This window comes from Dromiciops gliroides, chromosome 3 (genome assembly GCF_019393635.1).
Source record: "Dromiciops gliroides isolate mDroGli1 chromosome 3, mDroGli1.pri, whole genome shotgun sequence".
NCBI lineage: Eukaryota > Metazoa > Chordata > Mammalia > Microbiotheria > Microbiotheriidae > Dromiciops > Dromiciops gliroides.
Genome location: NC_057863.1, coordinates 666,429,871 through 666,453,566, shown reverse-complemented (window position 1 = coordinate 666,453,566; position 23,696 = coordinate 666,429,871). Strand labels below are relative to the sequence as shown.

General features: G+C 59.8%; 1 protein-coding gene across 1 annotated transcript in view; it reads left to right on the top strand.

Moving 5' to 3' along the window:
- Nucleotides 1-23,696, top strand: part of MYH14 (myosin heavy chain 14) — a 36,896-nt gene that overhangs the window by 9,699 nt on the left and 3,501 nt on the right. The window contains 28 exon segments of the mRNA XM_043992323.1: nucleotides 751-846; nucleotides 3,167-3,285; nucleotides 3,907-4,059; nucleotides 4,855-5,028; nucleotides 5,131-5,304; nucleotides 5,618-5,732; nucleotides 6,589-6,779; nucleotides 7,905-8,026; nucleotides 8,637-8,706; nucleotides 8,860-9,020; nucleotides 9,360-9,468; nucleotides 10,058-10,189; nucleotides 10,711-10,917; nucleotides 11,233-11,370; nucleotides 11,641-11,764; nucleotides 12,211-12,382; nucleotides 12,818-13,030; nucleotides 13,802-13,946; nucleotides 16,021-16,227; nucleotides 16,719-16,823; nucleotides 17,175-17,327; nucleotides 18,097-18,345; nucleotides 18,991-19,203; nucleotides 19,384-19,596; nucleotides 19,782-19,943; nucleotides 22,266-22,394; nucleotides 23,162-23,250; nucleotides 23,342-23,465. Of these exon segments, the coding sequence (XP_043848258.1) occupies nucleotides 751-846; nucleotides 3,167-3,285; nucleotides 3,907-4,059; nucleotides 4,855-5,028; nucleotides 5,131-5,304; nucleotides 5,618-5,732; nucleotides 6,589-6,779; nucleotides 7,905-8,026; nucleotides 8,637-8,706; nucleotides 8,860-9,020; nucleotides 9,360-9,468; nucleotides 10,058-10,189; nucleotides 10,711-10,917; nucleotides 11,233-11,370; nucleotides 11,641-11,764; nucleotides 12,211-12,382; nucleotides 12,818-13,030; nucleotides 13,802-13,946; nucleotides 16,021-16,227; nucleotides 16,719-16,823; nucleotides 17,175-17,327; nucleotides 18,097-18,345; nucleotides 18,991-19,203; nucleotides 19,384-19,596; nucleotides 19,782-19,943; nucleotides 22,266-22,394; nucleotides 23,162-23,250; nucleotides 23,342-23,465 (4,259 nt within the window).

The window sequence follows — 23,696 nt, the reverse complement described above, 5'->3', positions numbered from 1 at the left end:
GGCAAAACTGAGAGGACTGTGGGGGGGAGGCTGGATGCTGGTGGTGTCTGGCCAGGGATGGATGGACCATCGGGACAGATGCCTGTCTATCCCCCACCCTCTGAAGGGTAGGGTGTGGCTGGCTGTGCTTTGGAATGCTCCCCGCCTCCCCCACCTCCACCCAGAGGGCCCTTGGGTGCCTGAGGAAGCACACTTGACATTCCAGTCTGGGCTCCTCAAGACCTAACCCAACAGAAGGGAAAGGAGGGAGATGAGGACGTCTTGGGCCAAAGTCTATGGCAATGGGGGGGAGTGAGGGGGTGCGGTCAGACCTGGGAGGCAGCGGCACCTAAAGGCTGCTTGGCCTGTCACTTGGCTGACCTCAGAGAACTGGGGTCAGGCAGAGCCCAGTGGGCCTTCCGAGCTCAATTTCATTCTCATCTGTTTGATGTGCTGTGACTGCAGGAGATACTAGCCCCTGCTCAGCAAGGGCCAGGAGCCAGGGGGACGCCTACACATGGGGGGCAGGATGATGGGCCCCACAGAAGGGCCCCCAGGAAGGTGTGGGGGCCAGCCATGGGGGGCGAGGAGGTAGGAACTGAGCCTTTAGGAGAGAGAAGATCAATGATGAGATTTGGGAACCAGGGACAACCCTGGAGACAAGAGGCCAGCTTATTGGACAGAGGGATGTCCTTCAGTGCAGGACAGAAGTGGGAAGGAGCTGGCCAGTAGAAACCACTGCTCAGCTCTTCTCTCTCCCAACTCCCACAGCCATGTTACGAGTGGTGTCTGCTGTTCTCCAGTTTGGAAACATCTCCCTGAAGAAAGAGCGACATTCAGACCAGGCGACAATGCCAGACAATACAGGTAGCCTGCGAGCAAGGGTCCCCAGGGAACCCCCAGGGAGCAGGGACTGGGATGAGGGTCTGGGTTTATGAGATAGCTCCAACTCTGCCATCCCAAAGTGGATGCCCTTAGGGGGGAGTGAGCTCCCTGTCACCTGAAGGATTCAAGCAGTATCTGGCTGATGTAGCAAGAATCCCTGATCAAGTACATTTAGATTTAGGAGTGTGTGGTGTGTGTGTTCCACACATTTGGCCAACTACAGCTTTCTCCAAGTCCTTTATAAAAATGTAGAATAATAAATGAGAAAGAAAACACCTTCCATTGTTGTAGCATTTTAATATTTACAAAATGCTTTACCCAGGACAATGCCAAGCATTACAAAGTGGCAAGAGCCTCAATCCCTTGGACAGGTTTTTAGAGCTCTCTGATTTTCATAGAGCATCAGTTTCTGGATGGACCCCATCACTGACACCTAGCAAACCTTCCCTTGCTTGTACCTAAAAAACAGTCTGGCCAAGCCAAGTGATGCCTTAACCACTGGGGGTCAAAGGGTAGGGATGAATGCAGCATTCCACTTGGCCCCACCCCTCCTGTGAAAGAGGGCGCTGCATTTCCTCAGCTTGTCTGGGGCGAAGCTTGGGCACTGCCATGCAGTTGTTTTATTATTCTTTCTGTTTTCTTTGCATTGCTGTCCTTGTATAGATTGTTTACCTAGCCCTGCATATTTGTACAGTCTGTTTCAACTTGCATGCATTTTCCCACGTTTCTCTGAACTCCTCATATTCGTCATCCTTTAGGTATACAATAATGTACCACCGCACTCCCGTGCCCATTTGCTTAGCTATTCTCCAGTAGGGCTAGAATCAGACTTAGCCTTCTCCTATGAATCTTTTGGTATTGATGGGACTTGTCATTCTATCCTTGGCTTTCTTGAGGATTCAGGAGTCAAATTCATCAACAAGCATTTATCGGGTACCCCGTCTGTGCTGGGGTGGGAGGGGGGGATGACAGATCTAAATCTGAACACATATGATAAAGAGTAGAGCACACACCAGCAGACATGGTGACCCTTGAGCTGAGACATGAAGGGAGCTGGAGGAGCAGCTAGTACAGAGGCTGACAGGTTGGGAGGGGGTGCCTGTCATGTTCAGGGACCAAGTACAGCTGGATCATCAAGTAGCTAGAGAAGAGCAGATCATAAGGAGGTTTTTGTGGAATGATTGGACCGATTTCCAGCTCCACCAACTATGTATTAGTGTTCTGGTCTTTCTATAACTCCACTGACTTTGGCTACTCCCATCTTTTGTCAACTTTGCCAGTTTCCTGAGTGTGAGGCAAAACTCCAGAATTGTTTTGAGTTGGACTTCTCTCATTCTTAGTGATTTGGGGCAATCTCTTTCCTTTGGTTGATAATAGCAATTCTTCTTTTGAGAAGTTCTTCATATCCTTTGACCTATCGGGGAATGACTCTTGGTCTTCTATATTGTATTAATTCCCTATATCAGGCATTTATCAGAGAGATTTTATGCACATTTTGTCCCAGACTAAAGCAGCCCCTATCCTGCTGCGTTGATTTTGTTTGTGCAAAAGCTTTTTTGTTTTCCGTAACTGAGATCTGTTCTCCCTTTTGCAATATCCTCTATCCTTTGTTTGTTTAATGATTTTTCCTTTAAAATGGCTAAACTCAAAGGGGCACATGAGTTTAATTTAATAATAATTGCGCCATAAAAACTATAAATATGAGAATATTGGAAAAGCACAGGAAAATGCCTAAGAACTGATGAAGAGAGAAGTAAGAGGAACTAGAAAATGACTGTGAATGTAAATGGAAAGAGCAAGGATACTGATTGCTACATGACCAGTAGCCTGACCCCAGAGAAGCATCAGCAAGATACACCTCCCACTTTCCTTGCCATGGGGGGCTCTGGGAGCAGAGGACTACATAGGCTGGCAGGGCCACCAGTTTGACTGAACAGCTTTGTCTCTCTCTCTCATTCTTGTTTTTTTTTATCATAAAAGTATTTTATTATTTTCTAGTTACATGTAGAGATAGTTTTCAACATTTGTTTTTATAAGATTTCTAGTTCCAAATTTTTCTCCCTCCCTTCCTTCCCCCCTCCCAAAGACAGAAAGCAATCTGATATAGGTTATACATGTACAATCACATTAAACATATTTCTGCATTAGCCATGCTGTGAAAGAAGAATTAGAGCAAAAGGGGAAAAGCTCCCAAACTTCCCAAAAGGGAAAAAAAGAAAAACATAAAGAAGTCGATGTCTCCATCCATTTTCCTCCAAGAGGGCTCAAGACTGTAACCCGTTCCTTCCTGTCTCTCTGATAGCCGCCCAGAAACTCTGCCGTCTGCTGGGCTTGGGAGTGACGGATTTCTCCCGAGCCCTGCTCTCCCCTCGCATCAAGGTTGGTCGGGACTATGTGCAGAAGGCTCAGACCAAAGAGCAGGTACTGATCTGGGCTAGGGGCAGAAGGAGGGGGATGGCCTGGTGGGGCCTCGGGGAGAGCTAGAGAAGGGTTACTCTGGGAGCTGGCAGGGAGGGAGATAGGAAGGGGGGGTGCAGGAAGGAGAAGGACTAATTTCTAGTCAGGAGAAGGAAGAATTTCCTCTCCAGTTAGAATGGTCCCGTCATGGAATGGGCAGCCTAAGGAAAGAGGCTGTGAACTGAGTTGTGGGAGGAGATTCCTTAAATTAGGGCTCCGACAAAATGCCCTCTGAGACGGTCTTTCTCCTTTCTGCTTCGTCCTCTGTTCTGTCTCTGTCCCATCCCCCCCTTGCCATCTCTGTCCCCCCAATCTCCGTCCCCTCCCCTCCCCAATCTCTACCCCCCATATCATCCCCTCCCCCAATCTGTCCCTCTCCTGCCTCTCCCTTTGTTGCCCTCACTGCCTGGGGCAGATCGGGACCCTCCCCAGGTTGGGAGGGAGGGTGGAGTTGGTCCAAATTACCTCCCAGGGCCTGTCCAGCGCAGGCGTCCCTGTGACAGCTCTTTGCCTGTGGTCACCTCCCAGCTGTGGCCTCTGACTCCGTCCCACCTCTAACCCCTCTGGGGCCTCTCTTGTGCACAGGCTGACTTTGCTTTGGAAGCCTTGGCTAAAGCCTCCTACGAGCGCCTCTTCAGATGGCTTGTGCTGCGCCTCAACCGTGCCCTGGACCGAAGTCCTCGCCAGGGGGCCTCCTTCCTGGGCATCCTGGACATCGCTGGCTTTGAGATCTTCCAAGTGAGACTTCGACCTTCCGCTGCCTCCCGCTCTGCCCCATTGTCCCTTTGAGCCCCCTTCTTGGCTGTCCTTGCCCCCTTTTCTGGGCCTTCTCCATCTTCCCCACCCACCTCCTCCTTTTGACTTTCCTGTTGTCATCAGGCTGCTAGATGGTTCAGTGGTTAGGGCACTGACGGTGGAGTCAGGGTGACCTGAGTTCAGATCTTGCCACTTACCAGCTGTGTAACACTAGGCAAGTGACTTGACTTTTCTGCAAATCTCAGTTTCCTCATTTGTAAAATGGGCATAATCGTAGCACCTACCTCCCGGAGTGATTGCCTCAAATGAGACTGATATTTGCAAAGTGCTTTGCAAACCTTAAAGCTCTATGAATGTAGCCATCATCATTGTCGTCACCACCATAACAACATATCTTTGCCATCATCTCTCCCCCTGCTCACTTGGCCTCCCTCCACCCCAACCTTAGGGTTCTCTTTGCCAGCTTCAGCTACTCCGTTTTCTCCCCCCACTATGCCCACAGTCACCCCCCCTTGTTCCCTCCCCCTCCCCTCTGTGGCCCCCATCTCTAACGTTTGTTCTGTAACAAGCCTAGGGCTGGTATCCCTGAAACTGAAGCTGAGCGGAGCAGGGGTTTGGCCTGGCTGTCTAGCCCCCCCCAGCCCCCCCCCCCCCGTTACCCCTCCCCCCACTGTCTAGCCCCACTCTCGGTCTAACCCTTCCCACCTGTCTGGCCCCGCCCACCCGGTGGCCCACCTGGCCAGCCCCGCCCACTCACCTGGCCACCGCTCTTTGCAGCTGAATTCGTTCGAGCAGCTCTGCATCAACTACACCAACGAGAAGCTGCAGCAGCTCTTCAACCACACCATGTTCGTGCTGGAGCAGGAGGAATACCAGCGCGAGGGCATCCCCTGGACCTTCCTGGACTTTGGCCTCGACTTGCAGCCCTGCATCGACCTCATCGAGAGACCTGTGAGCGCCGCCGCTGCTGCTGGAGGGGCGGGGGGGTGGGCGGAGGAGGCCTGGGCCGGGGGGCTCCTGACTCGCTGACCCCTATGCCCGCCCTCCCCCCAGGCCAACCCCCCGGGGCTTCTGGCACTGCTGGATGAGGAGTGCTGGTTCCCCAAGGCCACCGACAAGTCCTTTGTGGAGAAGGTAGCCCAGGAGCAGGGCAGTCACCCCAAGTTCCAGCGGCCCCGGCAGCTGCGAGACCAGGCCGACTTCAGCGTGCTGCACTATGCCGGGAAGGTGCGTGTGCGTGTGCGTGTGTGCACGCACGTGTGGGGTATGCCAGCACAATGTGGAACAAGGCTGACCCCCAGCAAACTCCGTTCTACTTGGACGGGGGGTGTGGAGCCTGCAAAGGAAGACGAGAACAGGAACGATGGATGGGAATGAGACTGGGAGCCCGATTAAGAACCCCGCCCCCCATCCTGATGTTGGGGGGAGGGGCAGAAAGTAGGGCCAGAAGTTCAATCCCTACTGTGACCGAGCCTGTGAGGCCGAGCCTACCCCGGTCCCGGAAGTCCCGCGGCCTGATCCCTGCTCCGCCTCCCCACAGGTGGACTACAAGGCCAACGAGTGGTTGATGAAAAACATGGACCCCCTGAATGACAGCGTCGCCACCCTCCTGCACCAGAGCACGGACAAGCTCACGGCGGAGATCTGGAAGGATGGTGAGGAAGGCCCGGAGGACGCCCTCCCTGTGCCCACCGCACCGGGCCCACCCCCCACCCCAACCTGTAGACTCTGGACACGTGGCCTTGCTGGCCTCTAGGGAGGCCGAGCCTCAGCATGAACTCTCCAAAAGCAGACCCCTAGAGTGCTGACTGCCCGGCCCAGTATTCTATGTCCAATATATGCCCTGCCCCCATCTCTTCCTCTCTATGTATCCTTCTGTGTTGGGGGGGGGGTGTCTGTCTGTCTCTCCCTCCCTCTGGCTGGTTTTCCCTTCTTGTCTCTCTGTTTATCTGTCTCTATTTCTCCTTCCCCTCACTGTCTCTGTCTCTCCCTCACTCCCTGTCTCTGTCTTTCTTTGTAAATGTCTGTCTTTTTGTCTCTTTCTCCCTCCCCTCACTGTCTTTCTCTTCCTCCCTCCCCATCTCTTCCTCTCTGTGTATCTCTACATGTGTCCATCTGTCTCTCTCTCCCTCCCTCTCCATTCTCTCTCTCTCTCTCTCCCTCTCCATTCTCTCTCTCTCTCTCTCTCTCTCCCTCTCCATTCTCTCTCTCTCTCTCTCTCTCTCTCTCTCTCTCTCTCTCTCTCTCTCTCTGTCTCTCTCTCTCTCTGTCTCTCTGTCTCTCTCTCTCTCTGTCTCTCCCTCCCTCCCTCCCTCCCCAATCTCTGGCAATGACCCCTCTAACACCACTCCTCCTGACCGCCACCTTCCCACCCAGGACCCTGAAGTATCCCCCCTTTCTTACCCTGTCTCCCTGGCCCAGCCCCTGGGATATCCTTTGGCCCGGGTGCCTCCATGGCCCCTGCTCTGCCCTCTGGGGTGACCCCTGTCTCTCTCTGGCTGGGCCCTGCAGTGGAGGGAATTGTGGGCCTGGAGCAGGTGAGCAGCCTGGGGGATGGAGGCACGCCCGGTGGCCGCCCCCGCCGCGGCATGTTCCGGACGGTGGGTCAGCTGTATAAAGAGTCTCTGAGCCGGCTCATGGCCACGCTGAGCAACACCAACCCCAGCTTTGTGCGCTGCATCATCCCCAACCACGAGAAGAGGGTGAGCGTCTTGGGCCCTCCCACCGGCTCCTTGCTCCCAGCCCCGCCTCTCCCGGAGTGAGGCACACAGCAGGGGCTTAAGCCATGCTTTTGGAACTCGCCTGCAAACTCCCATTTCCCCCAGGTTCAAGCTATAGAGGGGCAAACACTAGATTTGGAATCAGAGGTCCTGGCTTCAAATCCAGTCTCTCCCCCTTCATACCCACAGGGGTTGGACTGCAGTCTTTAAGAGCCTTCCTGCTCTGTCCCCCTCCCCCCAGCACCTCCCCTACTGCATCTGTCTAGAGCCTTCGGCTTCTCAGCCTCTCAGCCCTATGGTAATAAGACAGTTAGCACTTGGGTAGCACTTTAAGCTCCATAAGCAAAACGCTTTACCTAACGTATCTCATTTTAATGGCTAATGAGGCTTCCTCAGTCTTCAGCTGGGTAAGCTAATTTTTGGAACCCAAATGTAAGACTACATTTGTTCTGATTGGAGCCTATCATCTTAGCTTCAGCCTCATGCATGCCCCAGCCGGTCACGATCTTGGTGGCTGTCCCCCCACACTCTAGGCCTCCTTCAGCTGCCACAAGGCCCTCACGAACAGTACGAAGCAGGCCTCTAAGCCTACCCATGAGCCACAAGAGCATTGTAGGCTAGACCGTTTGTGCAAGTAGGGTGGGAGCCCTGACCACCAGGAGAGGAAAGGCTGACCAGGGGTAGGGACAAGGAAGAGGAAGAAGAGGAGGAGGAGGATAGGAGGAGGGGGAGGGAAGGGGAGGAAGAAGAGAAGGAGGAGGAGGGGGTGAGGCAAGGTGAAGAGGAGGAGGAGGAGGAGTGGAGGAAGAGGAGAAGGGTGAGGAAGAAGAAGAGGAGAAGGGTGAGGAAGAAGAAAAGTAGGAGGGGGTAGGGGCAAGGAGGAGGAAGAGTAGGAGGGGGAGTGGAGGAAGAGGAGAAGGTGGCTAGGAGGAGGGGGAGGGAAGGAAGAAGAAAAGGAGGGGGAGTCGGGGAAAGGTGTAGGAAGAGGAGGAGGGGGAGGAGGGAGCTGTCCGAGGTGCTACCGCTAGCCAGTATGACTTCGTAAGGTTTTGCCTGGGGCTCTCTGACACCCCCTCCCCCCGCTCAGGCCTGACTCTCCTCTCCCAGGCAGGGAAACTGGAGCCCCGGCTGGTACTGGACCAGCTGCGCTGTAATGGGGTCCTGGAGGGGATCCGAATCTGTCGCCAGGGCTTCCCCAACCGAATCCTATTCCAGGAATTCCGGCAGAGGTGAGGGGTGGGACGGGGCGGGGCTGGAGCAGGGGGCTGGTGGGAGGCTGGCCTGGAGTGATGACCCGGGAGAGTCTGGATGAGAGGAGAGGGGATCTCCCCACGGCCCCCCGAGGGTGACTAGGGTAAGAGGAGGAGCTGGTCCGGCCGATTTGGGGTGCCGGGGGGTGCAGTAATAGGTAGCTCCGTGCTTGCCCCTCCCTGGGAAGCCTGTTCTAATAATCCTCTTGGCCCTTGATGGTCCCCCTTCCTCAAGCTGCCTTGCCGGCCAGCCTCCCTGGGAGTAGTCACCCTCGAGAGACGTGACCCGTTCGGGTAAGAGGGGCTCTCCCTCGAACCCCTAATCACAGTCGAGTCACAACCTCGAACGAAGTTGGTCCAAATGGGTAGCTGCCTTCCGGGCCCAAAGCCTCTTAATTAAGGCTCTGCCCAGTAGAACGTACCCTCTTCAAGGGAGGGTAGGGTCTCCCCAGGGACAGGGTGGTTTCATTGGGCGGCTGATGGTCGGGTGCGCTGACCATCTGGAGTGGGGGGGAGTGTCAGGCGCCCGGTCCTCTCTCCTCCTTCACCACCTCTCCCTCCCTCCCCTCTTCTCTCGATCAACCTGCAGGTATGAGATCCTGACTCCCAATGCCATCCCCAAGGGCTTCATGGACGGGAAACAGGCCTGTGAGAAAATGGTAAGGGACTGGGGGCGGGGCCTGGTCGGGGGCGGGGCCTAGAGAGGCAGGGCCTGGGCCTGCAGGGGTGGGGCTAGGGGCTGGAGGGGCCGCCTCCCTCATCCCTCATGCCCCCAGCCTCCTACGCTAACTCTTCCCTTGCTCCCGCCCCAGATCCAGGCCCTGGAGCTCGACCCCAACCTGTACCGTGTTGGCCAAAGCAAAATCTTTTTCCGGGCCGGCGTCCTGGCCCAGCTGGAGGAAGAGCGAGACCTCAAGATCACGGACATCATTGTGTCCTTCCAGGCAGCTGCCCGCGGATATTTGGCCAGAAGGTGGACTGGGAAGGCTGCCTTTTCTGGGGACCCCCGGACCCCTTTCTTCTCTGAAGGGCTTCCCACAGGCAGTTGACCCCCAAGAGACCTCCCCCCCTCTCTGAGCCAGGGCTCCAGGGAAGGATGAGGGCCAGCGCTGTACGATGTGGGCCTTCCGCAGCTCCGCCCCCCTCCCCCCCACCCCCACCCCGGCTTGAGTCTGCCGACTGAGATGGGCAGCTCACTACTTACTTTCCCTGGCCTCAAGCAGCCTTCATCTTGTTTCAGGGGGGCGGGTGGGGGGTTGGGGGTATTATAGGAGGCGGCCTCCAGGCTGACCGGGCACTCCCTACCCCACAGGGCTTTCCATCGGCGGCAGCAGCAGCAGAGTGCCCTGCGTGTGATGCAGAGGAACTGTGCCGCCTACCTCAAGCTCCGACACTGGCAGTGGTGGCGCCTCTTTACCAAGGTGCGGCGGGGCCGGAGATGGAGTTACTTGCGCGGGCGGGGGGAGGAGGGGGGGGCGGGGCACAGCCAGGGATTTGAGACGACCATACAGTCAGCCAAGGTCTCTGGGAGCGGGCACCTTATCCCGTTCTTAGCTGGTAGAGGGTGCTCGCCACTGCCCCGCCCCCCCCTCCGTGTGGATCTCGCAGGTGCCCAGTTCTGCCCACATATTGTTGGCCCCATTAGAACAAGGCTCCGCGGCAGGGCAGGCCTGGCTTAGGCCAGCGCCTGGTGCATAGTAGGGGCTTCATTCATTCTTAGGCCAGCACCTGGCTCATAGTAGGGGCTTCATTAATCCTTAGGCCAGCACCTGGTGCATAGCAGGGGCTTCATTAATTCTTGTTGGCCATTTGACAAGTCTGGGCTTTCTGGATCTAAGCCTCAGAGACACTCCCTTTGTCCTCATCATTTCACAGGAGGGGAAACTGAGGCCCAGAAATGAGAAAGGCCGTGCCCCGAGGGCTCCCTGCCTTTCCAAGGGAGGCGTCCTCTAATCCCCCAATCTCGCTGAACGCAGGCCCTTCTTCCTCCCCCCCCTCCCCCTTCCCCAGGTGAAGCCACTTCTTCAGGTGACCCGCCAGGATGAAGTGCTGCAGGCACGTGCCCAGGAGCTCCAGAAGGTCCAAGAACAGCAGCAGCAGAGTGCCCGTGAGCTGGACGAACTCCAGGGCCGAGTGGTCCAGGTGAGGGTGTGGGGATGAGTCTGGGGACAAGCCTGGGGACCATCAGGTGACTGGAATAGGTAGTGATCTTCCCGTCCATGGAGGGATGCAGCCTGGAACACACCAGCTGGTCTAAGATGGCAGGATCAGAGGCGTAAGGCCCCAGTGGTCCAATGCAGAGAGAAGAGCACGAAGTTGAGTGGGCTGAGAATGACTAGACAGAGACAAAGAGAGGTCAGGGCTAGGCTGGAGGCCTTGAAGGCCATAGGGAGCCTTGGGAAGTTTTTGAGCAGAGCGGATGTCGTTTCACCCTGAGATGTCGGGGTGTGTCCAGGAGTGTGTGTGAGTGTGAAGAGCCGAAGGAGTCACCAGGGAAAGCCTCAGAGGGGACTTTGGAAAGAGGGGTGACCACATGAGCAGTCAGACATGGGCGAAGGGGAAAGAGAAAGGGGCGGCCTGCGAGGCCAGAGAGCTCCCTTGTTGGGATCCTCGGATGCGGGGACCCACTGACTCCGTGACCTTTGCTCCCGGCCCCCGGTCAGCTGGAGGAGGAGAGAGCCCGGCTCTCAGAGCAGCTCCGAGCCGAGGCCGAGCTGTGCGCCGAGGCCGAGGAGACCCGGGGCCGCCTGGCGGCCCGGAAGCAGGAGCTGGAGAGAGTGGTGGGCATGCTGGAGGCCCGGGTGGGCGAGGAAGAGGAGCGCACGGTTCAGCTGGAGACAGACAAGAAGCGGCTGCAGCAGCACGTGCAGGTGACTGGGCGGGGCCTGGGTTCGGGTCCTGCCTCCGAGCCTGACTCTCTCTGGTGGAGGGAGCGACCTCACCTGGGAGTCCTGTCTCCAGATGGCATTGCGGGCCTGCCTCAGCCCCTCTCCTTGCTTTCCTCTTGTTTGATGGGCACAGCCTGCGTGGGATGGGTACGGCGCAGTAGGGGGCCTAGCCCCATTTGGGAAGCCTGTATTAGACACCTACTGTGTGCAGAGCCCCGCAGTCAGGGCTGGTCATCGGGCCGGATACGGGGCACCCCAGCGCCGGCAGTGACTCCCCTCGCACCCCCCCCACGACAGGAACTGGAGCAGCACCTCGAGGCAGAGGAGGGGGCCCGGCAGAAGCTGCAGCTGGAGAAGGTGACCACCGAGGCCCGGCTGAAGAAGATGGAGGAGGACCTGCTGCTCCTGGAGGACCAGAACACCAAACTGGGCAAGGTGGGCCCCAAGCCAGGGAGGGAGGGGAGGAGGAGGCATGCCTCGAGTCCTTCCCCTGGCAGGACCTTAGTTTACCCTTCGGTAAGGGGAAGGGCTCAGAAGAGGCTGTTATGGAAGGACTCGGGAAGCAGCAACTGCTCCTGAGACCAGCCAGGGCACAAGCCCCCTTTCAAAGGTGGTGAGCTCCCCATCACTGGAGGTGGAGGTGGTGCAAAGGCCCAGGCCAGGCAGCGGGTCCCTCTGAGGCACGCTTCTCACCTGCATCCCCAGGAGCGGCGGCTGCTGGAGGAGCGTCTGGCCGAGTTCTCCTCCCAAGCTGCAGAGGAGGAAGAAAAAGTGAAAAGTCTTAATAAGCTCAGGCACAAATACGAGTCCATGATGGCAGACATGGAAGGTGAGGCCTGGCCCCGCCTGACATCCCGTGGTCTGTGTCCCAGAGTCCCTCGGGCTCTGACATCCTGTGGTCTGTGTCCTGAGGGCCGCAGCCCCCCCCCCAGCTCTGACCCTCCTGTCATTTTCCACCTAATTACCCCACCCCTTCCACTGGGCCCGTGGTTCCTGAGGGGCCTGCAGCATCCCACCCCATGCTAACACTAACCCTCCTTCTCACTCCCTGGAAGAGGCCAAAGTGGGGGGCCAGGTCTCCTGGAGGCAGCCAGCCCAGGCATTGGCTGTGCACGCCTCTTTCCTCTGCATGGGACTCCTCTTTGGGGGTGCCGCCTTACTCACACGGGCCATCCCATGTTCCTCTGGACTCTCGGGGCCCATCGTCCCCACCATCCCAGTGTAGAGAGGCCCTTCCACGCCCTCCCCACTGCCTCCTGTGCCCTCCCCCTACAGAGCGGCTCAAGATGGAGGAGAAGAGCCGTCAAGAGCTGGAGAAGACCAAGCGGCGCCTGGATGGGGAGAGCTCAGAGCTGCACGAGCAGATGTTGGAGCAGCAGCACAGGGCGGAGGAGCTCCGGGCCCAGCTGGGCCGCAAGGAGGAGGAGCTACAGGCTGCCTTGGCCAGGTGGGCAGCCAGGCCCTGGCCCTGGGGGGAGGGCCCTGAGCCCCTCCTGCCCACCAGCCTCCCTCAGGGACCCAGAGACCCCCCTCAGCCACCAGCCCTTGGGGGGGCCCTTGAGACCCCTCCTGTCCACCAGCCCCCCCTCAGGAACCCTAAGACCCCCCAGCCCCCAGCTCCTCAGTCATACCCCGCTTCTGCCCCCCCCATACCACCATCCCCCCTGGAGCCAGTTTTGCTTTGAAGAGGCATTGCATGGCCTTTCATGGACAGAGTATCTGAAGGGAGCTCAGCAGTGCCCCTGCCTAGGTCAGGGATCCCCCCGCCCCTGCAGAGTCCCCTGCCAGAAATCCAGGCACAGGCACTCCCCCATCTCAGCTGGGGTGGCTGTGGGCCTGGCCTCCCCCCAGAGCCATTCAGAGCTCCCACCTCCCCTGCCAGGGTGGAAGAAGAGGGCGGCGCTCGGGCCATGCTGCTCAAGTCCCTCCGAGAGGCCCAGGCTGGCCTGACGGAGGCTCAGGAGGACTTGGAAGTGGAGAGGGCAGCGAGGACCAAGGCTGAGAAGCAGCGGCGAGACCTAGGCGAGGAACTGGAGGCGCTCCGGGGGGAGCTTGAGGATACCCTGGACTCCACAAACGCCCAACAGGAGCTCCGGTGAGAGCAGCCGCCCTCCTGTGGGCCTCAGCCTCCTGCTTTGTAAAATGGTGGACAGGCCTGGGTTCTAGTCCTGCTCAGTGCCGAGTTCCTTCCCCTCTCTGAACCTCCAGTCTGTTCCACCCCTGGGAGAGCCCAGGTCATGGCGCCCCTGGCCTTGATGTCGGCTTCTCTTTGTTGTGCCTACCCTGGGGGGCTCCTGCTGGGGACAATGGGGACTGGGAGGAGGCAGCATGTGAGCTGAACTTCTTCCACAGGCAATGGTGTGGAACAAGGATGGGCTTGGCATAGGTTATGGCAGGGGCAAAGGCTTGGAGGTGGGAGGCTTTGGGGGACGTTGTGCAAAGGCGATAATGCTGGAAAGGAGAGCCGGAATTCTGTTTGGAAAGGGGGGAAGGGGCTGAGTGCCAGGCCAAGGGCCCCCAGCACTCTTCAATGGGTGGCAGGGAACCCAGGTGTGTGAGCCACCACACGGGAGGGACGTGAGCAGGTGGGTGCAAAGGCTGACAGCACGGGGGCCTGGAGGATTGGGGGGGGGAGCAGCTGTTGTTTTCGGCCCACCCAGAGCCCAGATCCCTCTCTGTGGGGCCTCGCTCCCGACCGGGAGATGTGACGTTGATTTCTTGAACCTGAGTGTGTAAAGTTTGACATTGATCCCTGGGCCCTGGGCAGGCTGACTCCTCCCTGACTCGGCCCTGCAGCCTTCCCAGCCGAGCAGTGTCCTCCGCATGCCCAAGTTCCAAACCACTCCTCCTTTCCTTCACTGGCCAGGACCAAGCGGGAGCAGGAAGTGTCGGAGCTGAAACGGGCCCTGGAGGAGGAGACACGCAGCCACGAGGCAGCTGTCCAGGAGCTGCGGCAGCGTCACAGCCAGGCGGTGGGCGAGCTAGGAGAGCAGCTGGAGCAGGCGCGGCGGGTAAGAGACTCAGTGTGCTGGCATCCAGCTAGCTTTAGCCTCTATCCCTTGGCTGGGCCTTCCCCTGGTTCCCCATCAAGGTCCCTAGGAGCGGCCTCTGTTCTCACAGTCTGGAAACAAGAGCCTGAGAAATAGTCCAAGGTCATCATCAGGAGCTGGATTCTCCGCCTCTTTGTCCGGGCCCCTTCTCCTGGCCTGGCAGGAGGGCCCTAGGAAGGCCCAGAAGTCGATCCAGGGCATCGGGAGGTTGTGGAAAGAGGTGGAGGCTCCGGATCACAGGGGCCTCTATTCCCCCTCTGGGGAAAGTGAGGGGCTGATGGGCTGGACAGTCTGTTGAAGGTCCTTCTAGGGAGCAGGCGCCAAGAGGTGGGCGGAGCCTCTCTCTCTCCTGCCTCTGAGAGACTTGCTCCTGGGGCAACTCCAGCCGCGCCCCTGGAAAAGGGAGGGGGTAATGGTGGAGAAATGCTGGTCCTGAGCAATGACTCCGAGCTACCAAGGACCGTCGTCATCAGGGCACAGTGTGCCGCCGTTGGGCTCAGGGATACCCGAGTTCAAACCTCAGCCTGCCTCAGTTTCCTCAGTGGTCTCTGAGGTCACTTCTAGCTCTAAACCCATGGCCCTATGATCCTCTCTGTCTCTTTCCCATCCCTCCTTCTTTCTCTCCCCTTCCCCTCCGCCCTCTGTGGGAGCCACTGCTAGGCTTCTTCTGGACAAGAAGGGTCAGAACCTGGCCTTGCAGGAGGTGGGCCCTGGACCACAGATAACTTGGCTCTCTCCCAGGGCTCTGACAAGTGTGGGAGACCTGCCAGGCCAGAGGTGGGGAGAGAAGGGGGTGTGCCCAGGAGAAAGCCCCCTTTGCCTCCAGCCTGCTGCTTTAGAGCCTGAGCCTTCTAGGCAGGGAGCCCCCTCCCAAATTCGGGAGGCACTTTCTCTGTGTCTAGACCTCTGATTTCATCAGGGTGGAGCCCTCCCTGCAGAGCAAACCCCTCTACCGAGACACATCAACTTGCTCTTCAGAGAGCTGCCCCTGGGAAACTGCAAAGTGCCTCCTGCCCTTGACCCTCAGAGGGAGTAGGGGCGGGGCAAGCATTAACAGCTCCACTTTTCAGGCAAGGAGATTGAGGCTCAGAGCACAAAGCAACTTGGCCAAGGTCTTGCAGCTGGGATTTGAACCCAGGTCTCTGGCCTCCAAGGCATTGACTCAGTGCACATTTATTCAGTATCTGCAGTGTGCCAGGCAGAAGCCTGCCCTCACACAGCTTCATTTGGGTGTGAACACCGAAATAGACACAAAACATACACCATGTAAATACCAGGCAGGGTAAATACCAGGCTGCAACGGGCAGCACTGGAGCTGAGCTGGGAAAGAAACCTGGGATTGATTCCAAGAGGCTGAGGTGAGGAGAGAGTACACCCGGCATGAGGCACAGCCTGGGCAAGGGCCCAGAGATGGGAGATGGAGTGCTGTGTCTAAATGGGAGAGCTCATTGGCCCTCGAGATCATGGGGTCAAACTCCATCAAGAAGGGGTCACAAGGGGCAGCTAGGTGGCGCAGTGGATAAAGCACCGGCCCTAGAGTCAAGAGGACCTCAGTTCAAATACAACCTCAGACACTTGACACTTGCTGTGTGACCCTGGGCAAGTCACTTAACCCTCATTGCCCTGCAAAAAAAAAGGGGGGGGTCACTAAACTGTAGCCCAGGGCAACCCCACTGGCTTAGAGACTACACGTCAGCACATTCGAATCAGAGGAGCCACGTTTGACTGGCTGGGCTGCCCTCCCAGGAGACTGTGGCCTTGCCCCAGACCCAAGGGCCGATGAATGGCAGAAGCCGGTCGCGGTCTTCCAACTCACAGACGAAATAGAGAGTGGAGGGAACAAGGCTTCGAGTCCTGCTTCGGGACCAGCTGTGTGGTCCCGAGCAGAGCCCTCCCCCGGCTCGGTCTGGGTTTTCATCTGTAAGATGGGGGTGGTGGCACAGCGCCTACTGCACCGCCGGGTCATGGGCGGACACTTCCAGGCTTCCAGGGCCGAGCCCAGGCCCTGACGCTCCGCCTCCCCCCCCCCCCCCAGGGCAAAGGTACCTGGGAGAAAGCCCGCCTGGCCCTGGAAGCCGAGGTCTCGGAGCTGCGGTCCGAGCTGAGCAGCCTGCAGACCTCGCGGCAGGAGGGCGAGCAGCGCCGGCGGCGGCTCGAAGGCCAGGTGCAGGAGCTGCAGGCCCGGGCCGGGGACGGCGAGCGCGCGCGGGCAGAAGCGGCCGACAAGCTGCAGAGAGCCCAGGTGAGCCGGGCCTTGGGAGAGGGAGGGGCTCAGGCGGGGAGCACGGTGGGGGATGGGATCCCTGCAGGTCGGGCCCGAGGGACCCAGCGCGCGCTGAGCAGGACGCCCAGGCAGCCGTGGCCCCTCCCCCAGGGGATTTCTGCCAGTCAGTCCGGAGTAGTTATCAGGCGCCTGCTGCGTGCTGGACACGGAGGCAGAGAGTCTGCCCTCAGGAAGCTTAGGGTGCCCAGGTGTTCGGGCCATTCCTCCGCCCCTGAATTCTTCCGCTTATCGACGTCCTTAGAAAGGACTAGACACGAATGCGAGGGCGCCCCCCCCATTCCAGCATCCCCTTTTTTGGCCTCAGTTTCCCCAGCTGTGGAAGTGGGAGGGAGAGATCGGATTTCTCCAGCCCCCGCCCCGGTTCCGGCCGCGGATGAGCCGGGAGGGCAGGGACGAGGTCGGGGGGAGGGCGAGGACGCTCACTGGGAACCTCTGCGCCCCACTCCCAGGCGGAGCTGGACAGCGTCTCCGGGTCCCTGAGTGAGGCCGAGTCCAAAGTGATCCGCCTTAGCAAGGAGCTGAGCAGCGCCGAGGTCCAGCTGCACGATGCTCAGGTAAAGGAAGGGAACCTGGGCACCGATGCCCGCTCGTGCTAGCCCGCCTTCCCTCTGGGGCAGAGTCCCACTCAGATCCCGGGAGTCCGGCCCCGCCACGAGGGAGCCGGCTACCCTCCCCCGTTTGCGCCTTGGCTTCCTCCAGGCTGAAGAGGCGGGTTTGCCTCGAGGCTGACTTCTGGGCCCCCTCCCTTGGGTCTGTATCAGCCCGCGCTCCCTCCCCTCTAAAAGGACGGAGGGACTCCTGTGACCTCATTCCCTCCCTCCGTCCGTTTGTCCATCCATCTGGCCGCCTCCAGTTCTAAAGCCGTGCCCATCCCCCCTACTCCTCCTTCCTTCCCCCTGCTCCAGGAGCTCCTGCAGGAAGAGACACGGGCCAAGCTGGCCCTGGGCTCTCGGGTCCGAGGGCTGGAGAGCGAGGCCGCTAGCCTTCGGGAGCAGCTGGAAGAAGAGGCTGCGGCCAGGGAGCGAGCTGGGCGAGAGCTGCAGACGGCCCAGGCCCAGGTGAGCTGGGAAGGAAGGGAGGGCTGCGGAATGCTTTGGGCCGAGGGGGGCACACCCGGTCAGTGATCACCTTGAGGTTCGAGAAGGGCCCCTTCGGGGAAGGATGTCACATGTGGCGAGGCCCCCTGAGCAGAGCACACAGCCGGCTGGCTTTGTGGCCCGGGCTGGATGGGGAGAGCTGAGAGCCCAGCAGGTCGCGGGCACAGCCCCAGGAGCAGGTAGGAGGCTCCAGAGAAGGCCGAGAGAAACCCATCCGAGTGGGCCGAGGGGGGAGGAGGATGAAGAGGAGGCGGGCAGGCCGTAGCCGGACCTAAAGGAATACGAAGGGAGAGAGCCTTGACTGACAGCCCCCTCAGAGCTGGGAGAGGAGAAAGGGGAGGTGCCCTAGGAGAAGACCCGCGGGGCCACCTAGTCCTACCCACACATGAAGGGGATTCTCACTGCGACATTCTAGACAAGAGGACGTCCTGCCCAGTGGGGAGTGGGGTAGGGCCCAGGCTAGAGACGTTGGCGGTGAGGGAGGACCAAGGAAAGTGGGGAGGGGGATGGATTGGTGGGACATCCAGAGGGTCCGAAGCTGGGGAGGGAAGCACTGAATGGCATCCGTAGCCGCGAGTGCAGAGAGAAGGGAGGAGCCCTGGAGGACCCCCAAAGTGAGGAGCAGGAGAAAGATGAGGGGGATCAGGACAGAGCGCAAGGGGCCGGCTGCCCCCCATGCAGGACATGCAGGTCTCAGGCTCCTGGGCTCAAGGTGACCCCCGTCCCCCAGCTGTCGGAGTGGCGGAGGCGGCAGGAGGAAGAGGCGGGGGCTCTGGAGGCCGGAGAAGAGGCCCGTCGCCGGGCGGCACGAGAGGCGGAGGCCTTGGCCCAGAGGCTGGCTGAGAAGACAGAGGCTGCCGATCGGCTGGAGAGGGGCCGGCGACAGCTGCAGCAGGAGCTGGATGATGTCTCCATGGACCTGGAGCAGCAGCGACACCTCGTCAGCAGTCTAGAGAAGAAGCAGAAGAAGTTCGACCAGGTACGGGGGAGGGAGGAGGAAGAGCCTCGGAGCTGGAAGTGATCGGTCCCTCCTGCTTGGAGACCTCCAGTGTCGGGAGGCTCAGCACCTCTTGAGGCAGCGGAGGCTGGGAAATCCAGACCCGTGAGCAGGTCTGTCTGTGCCGGGCAGGAATCCCTTCCACGTCAGGCCCAACCTGCTTTCTGGGCCCTACCCTAGCCCCAGAACGTGTTCCTCAAGTCAGACATTCATGGAGCACCTACTGTGTGCGCTGAAGGGCAGAAGCTCAGTCTTGGCCCCAGAGAAGCCGGGGCTGCACCAGGACTGACATCCACACACCCTGCAGGCGGGAGAGGGGGATCAGAGCCCAGAAGCCCCCTCTCAGTCATGGGGCACAGACTCTCAGTCAGTGCCCAGTCGGGGCCAGGCCCTCCCAACCTGGGTTTTCATGAACACGGACATTTTGTTAGTCTGGGCCTTGGGCACGATGTGGCCCAGAGAGGGCCAGGGGCCGGCATGGTCACCCAACAAGGCCCAAGCTTAGGGCTCCCTGGGCTTCTGCCACTCCCTCCAGCTCTTCCGGCTTCCCCCTCCCCCTCCTCACCCATGCCACCCTCCATCTTTCCTCCTCCTCATTCCCTCGGGGGCTTGTCTCTTCCTGACCAGCTCCTGGCAGAGGAGAAGGCAGTGTCCCTGCGGGCAGTGGAGGAGCGGGAGCGGGCAGAGGCCGAGGGCAGGGAGCGCGAGGCCCGGGCCCTGGCCTTGGCCCGGGCCCTGGAAGAGGAACGTGAGGCGCGGGAGGAGCTGGAGCGGCAGAACCGGGGCCTACGAGCAGAGCTGGACGAGTTGCTGAGCAACAAGGATGACGTGGGCAAGAGTGTAAGGAAGGCCGGGCCCTGCCTGCCCCGGGCCCTGCCTGCCCTGGGCCCCTCCCCACCCCACGGGGCTCTGGGCCCAGCTCTTGGGCTCTCAGCTTCCCTGCAGCTTCCTCCCCCTGCCCCAGGGCCCTGGGCTCCCTCTGACTTCCCTGGCTTGGGTCTTACTCATCTACCTTCACAGGTACACGAAATGGAGCGAGCCCGCCGGGCCGCTGAGCAGGCAGCAGCTGACCTGCGCACTCAGGTGACCGAGCTGGAGGACGAGCTGATGGCCGCAGAGGACGCCAAGCTGCGCCTGGAGGTGACAGCCCAGGCGCTGAAGGCTCAGCACGAGAGGGAGCTGCAGGGCCGTGATGAGGCTGGCGAGGAGAGAAGGCGGCTGCTGGCCAAGCAGGTGGGGTCTCGGGTGGGAGGCGCCCGAAGAAGGGAGGGGGAGGCCCCAGGGAGGTTCTTGAAGATAGGAGAGGCCCCAGGAAAAGGAGGAGGCCCCCGACAAAGGAGGAAGCCCCGAAGAGGGGGGAGGCGGGCAGGCAGGCCTCTGTGGCCTGACCTGCCCCAAGCGCGGCCCCCTTCCCCTAGTTACGGGACGCTGAGGTTGAGCGCGATGAGGAGCGGAAACAGAGGGCCCTGGCCGTGGCCGCCCGAAAGAAGGCCGAGCTGGAGCTGGAGGAGCTGAGGGCCCAGGTGGGCTCTGCGGGCCAGGGGAAGGAGGAGGCCATGAAGCAGCTCCGGAAGACCCAGGTAGGCCCAGGGCTGTGGCCCCAGCGGCTGGAAGGCATCCATCCATTCCACCCACAAGAACTGATTTCTTTTCTCTTTCCTGAATTTAATGACCCCCCCCCCACATTGCACACCAAAGTAGAACAGAAAGAGGGCAACAGTGAATCTATTGCATATAGCTTAAGTAGGCATTTATTAAGCACCTGCTGTTTACCAGGCATCACCAAGAGAGAAGGAGGCAGCCGCTGCCTCTTTAAAGGGCTTACTTTATAACTAGAGGGAATGAGCCATTCACCACAGACTAAAAAAAAAGAAATGCCTAGGACCGCCCCCCCACCCCCAACACTTTCTTCTACTCCCATGTTCACATCGCTTTGGCCTCTCTTGTCTCTTTGGCATGGCTTAGCATAGGAGGGTTTCTTTGAAGCGTAATCATCACCGTAGATGCCTCTGAGCCCCTGTGACTAAGGCTAGACCAAAGGGGTTTGTGGCCCCTGACAACTGGAGACGCCCGGAGTCCTAGCCTGGCCTCTCCAATCCAGGCCTCAGGGCTTCCAGTGTGTGGACAGAGGCCGTCTCTTTCTGGAACCATCTGGAAAGAGTCCTGGACTGGGAGTTCCCTTTGCCACTGGCTCACTGTATGGCCCTAGCCAAGTCATTCCACCAAATGCATTTACTAAGCGTCTGTTATGTGCCTGCTAATACAATGACAAAGGTGAGCCAGTCCAGCCTCCCGAGTCCCAGCTTCCAGCTAATGGTGCACACGAGGTGCATGGAGAGGACAGGGCCTCTCTGGGCCTCCTTGCACCATCGGCCTCCTGAGAGCTCTAGTCTGGAGCCAGTGGGAGGGTGTGTGAACCTTGGGCTGAGCGTCCCACGGGCAGCTGCCTCATCCCCACCCAGGCGGGGCTGCTCCCGCTCAGCCCTGCCGGCTCTGCCTAGTCTGGCCTGCCCTAGGTGCTCAGACTCCAGTCGGGGGAGGGGGAGATTGCATCAGAGTCCTGCCCCCCACCCCAGCCTTCTGCTGTCTGGGTTGGGGACTCCCTCTCAGACACCCCTGGGGGTTTGCTTGGGAGTGTTCCCCGACCCTGGAGCCCCGTGGGGTTGAGGCTCCGCCTAACCCCACCCCCCCCTTTGGCTAGTGGACAGTCCAATCTACAGCTGTTACTTGGGGGAGGGTGTACAGGGGGCGGGGCTGGCACCTACTGAGGGATCCGTAGTTCAGCAGACTGCTAAACACCTACTGTGTGCCAAGGACCCAACAGCAGCACCTGCCTTGTCCTCGAGTGACTTACAGTCTCCTGGGAGGGGGCGGCCTGTATTTGTACACAGATGGTATAGAGCTGGTGACACCCCATCAGCCCACATCTAAGATGCCCATTTTCCCCTTTAGCAGTAATGACAATAAAGATAGGTAAGGCCTTTTACAAATACGATCTCATTTGTTCCTCACAACAGCCCTGGGAAGCGAGTGCTATTATGACAGGCAGGTTCATTGACTTGCCCAGGGTCACCCAGCTTGTCTGAGGTCAGATTTGACTCCAGGTCAGAGGCTCTCTCCTCGGAGCCATCAGCTGCAGAAAACACAAACTGCCCCAAGGTGCCAATCCTGGCTGTGCCCCTTAGGAGCTGTGTGACCCTGGACAAGTCCTTTCCCCTGCCCTGGAACTCCCCAAGGGTGCCACAGACCCTATTCCTTCTCAAGACGGTTCACTGCCAGGAGGAGGAGCCTGTGTGCGGCCACTCAGGGCCAGGGTGGGGAAGGGTGGCTCTGAGCACCAGTGTCTGTCCGCTGGACCACTCCCCCAGAACAGCAGTCACAGCTTACAAGTCTAAAATGCTTTTATAGGGGCCAAGTGCTGGACAGAGATGGCCTCACTGGATCCTCACAGTGACCCCAGGTCGGGGCTGTTGTCCATATGAGGAAACTGGGACTTAGACCTCGAGTGACACGGCTGGGAGGCATGACAATAATGGTCCTTGGAGAGGAGTCCGACCTTGTGAGGGTCCCTCCTGGATGCAGAGATCGGATCTTTTTAAAGCTGGGGGTGGCAGGAAATGACTAAACACCCACGTCTTCTCCCTGTCTAAACTCATTCCAAGCTGGTGGTCTTCTCTCCCTATGCTAAAAGTTATCTGGTCGATAGGACCCGAGTTCAAATCCCACCTGTGCCATCAATTATCTGGGTCACCTCTCAGCCTCAGTTTCCTCATATGTAAAATGACGTCAGACTGTTATCCTCCCCACGGGGAGAGCACAGAGACGCCTCCGAGGACTTTCCAGTACAGGGGCTGACAGGAGGGCGTGGCGGGCTCTCGGCAAGTCCAAGGCCTTTTTTCCAGGCCCAGATGAAGGAGCTATGGCGGGAAGTGGAGGAGTCTCGAACTTCCCGGGAAGAAATCTTTGCCCAGAACCGGGAGAACGAGAAGAGGCTCAAGGGCCTGGAGGCCGAGCTGCTGAGGCTGCAGGAGGTGAGGAGGCTGTGCTGGGCCCTTATGGGGAAAACCGGGGATGCTGGGAAGAAGGCGCAGAGAGAGTTCCTGCTCCCCAAAAGCTTACCTTCCCCTGGGGAGGCATGAGGACACAGGCTTTATGGGGGGGGGGGACCTGGCGCTACTGAGGGATCCGATCTGGGATGGCAGGAGAGCTTCACAGAGGAAGGAGCACCTAAGCGGCACCTTGAAGGAGCAAAGATTGAGAAGTCGAGATGGGTTTATTTGGGGAGTTCATTCCCAGCGTGGGGTACTGCTTGTACAAATGCAGGGAAGCGGGAGACGAACTACAGTTTGAGGGGAAGCTCCGGAGCTCCGCGTGCCTGAGTGCCGGACATGTCTCCGGAGGCTGGAGAGCGCCTCTGGAGTCAGTTGTGCCCTCTGGGGAGCGGGATTAGCTGTATGGCTCTAGTCCGGGGCGGGGGAGGGGGAGGGGGACTGTGAGTGGGAGGCGAGAGGAGAGAGCATCGTGCCCAGAACCGACCAGACGGGATCCAGGGTTAGGCGGGGACGGGTAGCGTCAGGCGGGAGGCCAAGGGGGAACGAGGCCGAAGAGGGGCTCCGATTTCGCACCGGAAGCCCCTGAATGGGGGAGCGGCGGAGGAAGAAGAGGTCGGGGCGCCTCCTCGCCTCTAGAGACTCCCCGCCTCCGACAGCTCGGGGTCGAAAGAAGGGGCACGAGGGGCCCAGCTTGCGGGCCTCCCGCGCCCGCTGACGTGGCCGCGGCCTTCTCCCCCTGCCCGCAGGAGCTCGCGGCCTCGGACCGTGCCCGTCGCCAGGCGCAGCAGGATCGGGATGACATAGCGGATGAGGCTGCCAACGGGAACCTGGCCAAGTGCGTCCGCCCCGCCCCGCCCCCCGCCCCTGGTCCTTTCCCGGGGTCGTGCCCCGCCCGCGCCCGCACTCACGGCCCTCCCTGCCCCTAGGACGGCCCTCCTGGAGGAGAAACGGCAGCTCGAGGGGCGGCTGGGCCAGCTGGAGGAAGAGCTGGAGGAGGAGCGCGGTAACCTGGAGCTGCTGGATGACCGCTACCGCAAGCTCCTGCTGCAGGTGCGCCCCGGACGGCCGCTGCGCGCGCTGCCGGCGTGTGACCCGCTCACCCGCCCCGGCCCGCGGAGGCCCGAGAGGAAGGGGCCGGCGCGGGGAGAGGGAGGGGCCGGCGCGGGGGGAGGGTGGGCCCGGCTCACGGGAGGGTGGGCCCGGCTCACATGAGGGGGCGGGGCCGGCGCACGGGAAGGGGATGGGGACCCGCCCACCTAGGGGGGGAGAAGGGGCCGGGTC